At 21.8% G+C, this 8,459-nt stretch overlaps 2 protein-coding genes across 2 annotated transcripts; both read left to right on the top strand.

The window, feature by feature from the left end:
- Window positions 1-221: 221 nt before the first annotated feature.
- Window positions 222-1,139, top strand: LOC128951508 (uncharacterized). Its single transcript, XM_054296756.1, has 2 exons — window positions 222-255; window positions 489-1,139. The coding sequence occupies exons 1-2, from the start codon at window positions 250-252 to the stop codon at window positions 1,137-1,139; spliced, it is 657 nt and encodes a 218-aa protein (XP_054152731.1). The 5' UTR covers window positions 222-249.
- A 2,107-nt stretch (window positions 1,140-3,246) lies between these two features.
- Window positions 3,247-4,194, top strand: LOC128951926 (uncharacterized). The gene is made up of 2 exons (XM_054297233.1): window positions 3,247-3,302; window positions 3,570-4,194. The coding sequence occupies exons 1-2, from the start codon at window positions 3,255-3,257 to the stop codon at window positions 4,179-4,181; spliced, it is 660 nt and encodes a 219-aa protein (XP_054153208.1). The 5' UTR covers window positions 3,247-3,254; the 3' UTR covers window positions 4,182-4,194.
- The last annotated feature ends 4,265 nt before the right edge of the window (window positions 4,195-8,459 follow it).

Here is an 8,459-nt window from a genome sequence, read left to right on the forward strand (position 1 = left end):
TAATTTTTTTTTTGTTAATATGATATTAAAATTAATATATATATATATTTTTAAATTTATATTTTAGCAATGTCAAATATGTCTCGCACTGGTCAACGAAACTTAAACACTACTACTAATAATAATATGGATTCAATAAAATCAGATAATTTAGATATCAATAGTAATCATAATAATACTAATAATGATTTTAAAAATTCAATAAAAAATGTAACCGAAAACAGCAAATATCATTACGACGAGTTTGTAATGAAAGTGAGTATATATTTTAAATATTTTTTTTACAAAAAATAATTAATTTTTTTTATAAATAAAAATAGTATCGATTAGTTAGATAACCAGTATAAAGTCTAAACTATAAATATATAATTTTTTTAAAAATTTCATTGTTTTATACTTTTTGAAAGTAAATTTTAGCTTAATTTATATATATATTGTTTTTTTAATTATTTAATTATATTAATAATTTTTTTGGTACATTCAAATAGGGTCGCCAACCAACCTATCCGATACATCCGTTAATACTATCGCGTACATCACCGCGTCAACTATCCGACCAACCCGTTAGCCGTGAGGAACTGCTGGCCCTGTTTGAGGCGGCCCGTTGGGCACCCTCGTTCTACAATCAGCAACCATGGCGATTTATCTATGCCCTAAAAAACACCACCACTACTACTACCCCTGACAAAGAGGAACCGTATCCGAAATTCTATGACCTACTGTGGCAACTGAATCGCCAGTGGGCCTACAATACCAGTGCACTGGTCGTAGTTGTATCCCATAAATGGTTTCATATGAAAGGCGACCGATCGTATCGTATGGCAAATCCGACACACAGTTTCGATACGGGAGCCGCTTGTATGGCACTGGCACTGGAAGGTGCGGCCCGTGATCTGGTTGTACACGCTATGGCCGGTTTTGACTACGACCGGGCCTACGAACTGCTGGGTATTGATCGTGAAAACGATCAGATTGACTGTATGCTGGCCATTGCCAAACGGCCGCCCCCGGAGCTCCGGGAGGAACCACGTATAGCTCCGCGACAACCATTGGAATCGATAGCCTTTGAGCACACCTACGATATTAGCAAAACTAATAATACGGCAAATGTTGTCATCCGTATGCCGACTAAACATTAATTTAATTTATTTTAATTATTTTTTTTATATAAAACATTACATAATAATTACATAAATAGTTTTATTTTATTTAAAGATTAATTATTTTTTTCATTTATTCAACTTATTTACTAATAATAAAATTTAATTGGCCCCCAATTAAAATTTAAAATTTAAGTTTAAAACAAAAAATAAATTTATATTTTATAAATTATTGCTCTATAATAATATTTTAATACATTTATCATATGTATCAATACTTATAAGTATGTATTTTAATATTCAATTAAATAAATTATATTATTTATAATAAACATAATATTTTTAATTAAAAGTTAAAAATTATTACAATATAAAGTTTTATTTAATTTTTTTTATTTAATTAATTAACTCATATATATATATATATTATTAAATATGATCATTTAAATTAAAGTGTTATTTTATTATTTTGCTATATATAACTGATAATTTTAACAATTTTTAAAATTATTTTTTTATAGTTTATTATCAATAAACCATTTTATGTGTTATTATGATAATACAAAAAAATATATATAAATAATATCTTTAAAAATATTTATATTATATAAATTATTGCTCTATAATAATATTTTAATACATTTATCCAAATATGTACTAATAAGTATGTTTATTAATATTTTTAATTAAATAAATTTTATTATTTATAATAAACATAACATTTTTAATTAAGAGTTAAAAATTATTACAATATAAAGTTTTATTTAAGTTGTTTTATTTAATTAATTAACTCATATATATATATATATATATATATATATATATATATATATATATTAAATATAATCATTTAGATTAAAGTGTTATTTTATTATTTTGCTATATATATAACTGATAAGTTATAACATTTTTTAAAATTATTTTTTTTAATAGTTTATTATCAATAGACCATTTTATGTGTTATTATGATAATACAAATAAAATATATATAAATAATATGAAGCCATACAACTGTAAATATAATTTATTATTAAAATATGATTGCACTAACATTTTGAAATAAATGTACTTTAATACAGTCTAAACAATAAATAAATAAATAATAATAATAATGATTCACAGACAATCAAATTAATTAAACACTGTATACAGTATATGGTACTAAACAATGATAATTATATTTTATTTTTCACGAATTCCTGAAAGGAATACGTATATGCATTCTAAAAGTCTGTCTGTCTGTCTGTCTGTCCCACGAGGACATAGGTTCGAATCCAGGCTCCGCTACAAAATTTTTTTTTGATTTTTTGTTGTTGATTTTTTTTTGATTTTTTTTTTTGGTTTTTTTTCTTTTTTAAGTTAAGGAGATCGTATGGGAATGCTTTTGAAGCATTCTCAACTGTTTTTTTTTATTTTTTTTTAAATTTTTTCCTTTTTAAGTTAAGGAATTCGTGTGGAAATGCTTTTAAAGCATTCTCAACTGGTTTAGTATAAATTTTATATAAAGTATAAATTGCTAAAAATGTTTTAGTAATGTTTCAATTATTGTTAGTCTAACATTACATAACATTAGATATTACTAATAATAATAATATTATTATTTACTTAACGAATTTATATCGTTATATAAATTCAATACAGTATATAAATAAATATATATATATTTTTAAATATTAGTATAGTATTTAAATTGCAGTATTGTTGTTATAGTAATTTGTATTTATTGTTTTACACATTTAATATATATATATATTTATAATTATTATTAATTTTATTGTACCTATATAAAATTGGTGAGTAATTTAATTTTTTTTAAATAGTATATTATTGATTATATTATTTTTAAAAAATAAAATAAATTATACATGCTAAAAGCTAAAATTATTATTAAAAAACTCAATATTTTTGTTAACTGTAAATTTGAAATAATATTTAATATATGAATTGTCTATATGCTTATTTGGTTGCCATGGAAACGTTTACATGGCTGTCATGTACACATGTTTCAAAAATAATAAAAATATTTACAGTTTTTTTGTAATATTAGTAATATATTATTAGTAATATATTATTTTAAATTATGAATTTTTAATAATAATATATTTTTGTTTAAAAAATATTTATTTCATCTAGTCAAATTTGTTTGTCAATAAAATGTCCAATGAAAACATCAACTATCATTATGATGATAAAATTATCGAGGTAATTTATATTTTTACTTTTTAATTGTTATATATTATTTATTAAGTTAAGTTTTACATTATGTAATAAATCGATAATTAAAATAACAAAATAATTATAACTTTACTAATAGATAGTAATAATTAATATTTTATTACTATAAATATATATTTTTTAAAATTATAACTTTATTTAAGTATTTATTTTTTATGTTATTGTTAAATAATTAATTTTATATTTTATCCAATTTTTGTGTGCCTATATTATCGACATTTTAAACATAAATAGGGTCGTAATGCTAACTACCGGTTACATCCACTGATATTGTCGCGCACATCCCTACGGGAAATGTCGGGCGAACCGGTCGAACGGTACGAGCTGTTGGCACTGTTTGAGTCGGGCCGGTGGGCGCCCTCCTTTCACAATCTACAACCCTGGCGTTTTGTCTATGCCCTCAACGGTACCGAACATTGGTCAAAATTTTTCAATCTACTCTGGCCACGCAATCAGCTATGGGTTCAACGGGCCGGTGCACTGGTAGTAGTAATATCGCATCGCAACTACCGATACCGGTCGGACCCCCTTGTCGTTCAGGACAATCCGACACATAGTTTTGATACGGGAGCCGCTTGTATGTCAATGGCATTGGAAGCTACGGCCCGGGATCAGGTGTTGCATGCAATGGCCGGTTTTGATTACGACCGTACCTACGATGTGCTGGGTATCGATCGGTCGGTCGATCGGGTCGAGTGTATGCTAGCTATTGGCAAACGGCTGGCCAGCGATCAGCGCCGGGAAGAGCGTATAGCACCGAGATTTTCATTGACTGACTCTGTATTTGAAGGCAACTATAATATTACAAATCAAAATGATATCAAAGATGATAGCAAAAAACATTAATGTAAATATTATATTTAAATATATTATATTATTTTTATATTTTAATAATAGACTAATAGTATTTTAATTTTATTGAAAATTTATACACAAATTATTATTAATATTTAATAAAATAAACTTTAATGATCTTGATCACTATAATTATTAAATTATTATTAGTTATTAATTAAGTTTATAACAAATTGTTTATTTTACAGTTAGTTTTTTAATAAAATATTTTATATATACTTTTTAGTGTTTTTTAATTAACTATAATACCGGTATATTAAAGGTACATACATTTATTGTTTTTTTATAAATATTTGTTAGAAATTTATAAATATGTTTTTTATTAAAAATAATTATAATATTTATAAATTTACAATTCAATAGCAAAAATTTATAATATCGATACACATTATAATTTATTGTAAATAATTTTATTAATAAACATGTTAATATCATAAAAATTATATATATTTATAATAAATTGTTAATTGTTAATAAATTGTTAATTAAAATATTTATTTAAAAACACAAATTAAATTTTAGTATATAATATTATTTTTTAATTAATATATAAAAAAAAATATTTTGAAAAATATTTTGCAAAAATATAATAATCGGCATATTTTTCAAAAATAAAATTAAGATAATAATTAAAAAAAAATAAAATAATTTATATCCCTTTCACACATTCCGACTGTAGACTGTCACATAAGTGCCAGTAGTTTTTATTGTCATAACGGGTTAGACATAAATAATCATAGGTTTCCTGACTGAGTACATAGGCTTTGGTCGCATCATTCAAACAGTAATTTTGATGTATTTTTTCCAATTGCCCACACATTTCCTGATCGGTCAGATCTGGTGAACACAATACAGTATCTACCGGTTCCTTATTATAGCCGCTAACTATATTGCTGTCTATTTCGCTCAGCGAAAATGGACCCAATGTTGTTTTCAATTTGTCATATAGTCCAGCAATAACTTCCGGTTGAGGACAGGTAGGTTTTTTATCAGCAGTCAATTGTTGTTTGCTAAAGCCGGTCATTTGTAATATTATTTTGGGTATATCAAATATTGAACAACTTGAATCAGCCTGGACATTTTGGACAAATAATGTACCTGTACCAATTAATATAAGGCAGCAAATTTTAATTGATGATGATAATTTTAACATATTTTTAATTTTTTGATACACACACACAGTTAATAATTGAATGAAATTAATTTTTTTTAAATATCTAAATATTAACATATACTTTAATTTTTTGCTAAAATTAAATTATAAATTATTTTTATATATCCTATTTTATTATATAATATATAGTGTAAATTAATTTTTATTATTGAATAATAGTTTGTTTGTTTTTTTTGTTTGATTTGATAATACGTGCTGTTTATTAAATATTAATTGAGATTTTTTTTAGAAATTAATTTTGTAATTCAATAACAATTTATTATTTAAAATAATTTTTGTCAAAATTTTTCCACAGAAAAATGTATTTAAAGTATTTTAAGCATATTTTTTCAAAATAATCTATTATTTATTGAATTAAAGTGTGCTAATAATATAAATATATATATATAAAGTAAAACAATTTTTAAGTAATAAATTAAATTTTGTTTATTAATTATCATAATATTCAGTATATAATTAACTAAACATTGAATTAAACCAAATGTTTTACAAGTTTAAAGTTATAAAACTTTTAAAGTTTAGGTATAAAATATATTATAACTTGTTTTTTTATAATTGTTATTTAGTAATATAACAATAAATTAAAATAATATAACAATTTTCAAATATTTATTAATATATGTAAACAATTATTATTATTTGAAAAAAATAAAACTGTAACTTGCAATTTATTAAAAATAATATAATAATAATAATTTAATGATAATTTATATAGAGTACAACAGAATATAGTTTATTTTTTTAAAAATATATAAAAAATAAAGAAAATTTTATTAAAAAATTATCAAGTTAATTAAATAATTTTATATAAAGAATATTTATAATTGTAATAAAAAGTATAACATAAATTGTTTTTTAATTTTAAAATTATAACAAATTAATTATAAAAAAACATTTATTTTTGTATGTAAACTAGAACAAACATATTTCCTAAATAAAATAAAAAATAAATTTTTAAAAGTTGAATTAAATATTAATTGACAAAATGTAACAATTTTGAATTAAAACATTTTTTGAGAAAAATTTGTTTTAATAACAACATATACTGTATATATATAAGTAAATTATAATTATGTTATTTAATGTTTTTATATGTAATATTACTAATACTACTATTAATAATAATTATAATAAAGTTTATAATAATCTAAATATTTTATTAATAATTATGACAATTATTCTAACAATAATAATAAAGCCGTTACAATGTAAACGATATGATCAACCTATATATCAGTCAACCCGATCACCAGTTAATAGTCTACCGTATAATCCGAAACAAAATTTGACACACAATTCATTGATTTCCGTCAATTTTAATCAATATATACAGCAAAATATGTGGCAAAACGGTTCAAATATTAGTTCACAGCAATCATCAAATGATTTGTTTAAAACATTATTCAATATTTACGATCTGTTCAATGGATTTTCCACTACGATAGCCAACTCATCTACAAAACCAACAATTTTTGGAGGATTAGGTGGTTCAGGGGGTCCAGGGGTGGGTTTAGGTGGTGGTGGTGGTGGATCTGGACAACCATTATTATCAATACCATCATCACCACCATCATCATCGTCTAGTATTAATAGTCATAATAATAATCATTATAATAATTATGGTTATCCTAATCATCAACCTAACCGTCCACAACAATCTAGTTATAGCTATAATCTGAGACCAAATAAAATTAATAAAACAAATTTAGTTTAAATTATTTAATTATAATTAGTACATATATACTGTATTTATCTAATGTATATAAAATGCTTTAAATGATTGTAATTTATTATTATATTATTTTACTTAAATAAATGTTTAAAAATATATAATAAGTTTTTTGTGCATAAGTTTATTATTAGATATTGTGTATTAGATAATATTTTAGTTGATATATTTTATAGTTTACTGTATTAATAAAAAATAAATTTCAAATAAAAACTAGCTGAAAATTATTATTATTATTATTATTGTTTTAATTAATTTATTAGTTATTTAATATAAGTTATTAGAGTATATACAAAAGTATAAACAAAATTTAATAACAAATTCCAACAAATTTTAATAATTAATTATTTATTTTTAAAAAAAAAACCACCTGTTATATTTATAAATATTGATATGTACTATAACTTATGCTAAAGTATATACTGTATTATATTTAGTATATAATATAAATATATGTATTATATAAAGTTATTCCAACATAACATTGTAAACAATTTAAAAGCTATATACAAATAAAGTGCGCGTATTATTACAAATAAAAATAATAATAATAAATATAAATATTGTCTTAAATTAAATTTTGTTTTTTTTAAATATAAATAAATAAATAGATACTAATAATTCATAAATAAATAAAAATTTTAGACTAGTAAGTTTAGTAATATAAGTTTAAAAAAAATAATTATTAATAAATCCCATATTATTTTTTAGATATAATATCCTTCTATTGTGCCCTGAATAATTTGATGGAATTTAAATATTATAAAAAAAAATACAATTATTAAATAAATAATTTAAAATTTATAAATAATTAATAAATATCTCGACAACAATATAAAGTAAGACAGTAAGTGGTTTATGATCTGCTTATTTAATCATTTCGTCTATTATATATTGTTTTTTATATTTTTTTATTTTTAATTATTTGAAGTAATTTCGATTTTGTTAATTTTGGAGATAATTTATTTTTTGTTTAATTTAAGCCAAACTCAAAAATTAATAAATAAATACGGATTAAAGCACTGGCGTGTCTATAACTATCAATAATTAAGATTTTTAAAATTTATATAATATACTTATTAATTATACATTGAATGCGTTTTTTGGATTATAAATAATAACAGACTTAGCGATTAAATTTATTTTCCATCCATTCTTCAAATTTTTTATACAATTCAGTTCGTCATTAACTGATATTTTTAGTCCATTTTTACCATATATTATGCAATAGCGTTAACCTTTAGCTAATATAATTGGAAAAAAATTTAAATAAAATCATTAATCAAATTATAGTTATAATTATCATGTAATTAATTATAGACATAATAATCATGTTATAAAGTTATCCATAAAATTAGATCATAAA

The sequence above is a fragment of the Oppia nitens genome, unplaced genomic scaffold, assembly GCF_028296485.1.
Source record: "Oppia nitens isolate AA-2021 unplaced genomic scaffold, nextdenovo-longstitch-racon4-pilon3 scaffold1_pilon_pilon_pilon, whole genome shotgun sequence".
NCBI classification, from domain to species: Eukaryota; Metazoa; Arthropoda; class Arachnida; order Sarcoptiformes; family Oppiidae; genus Oppia; species Oppia nitens.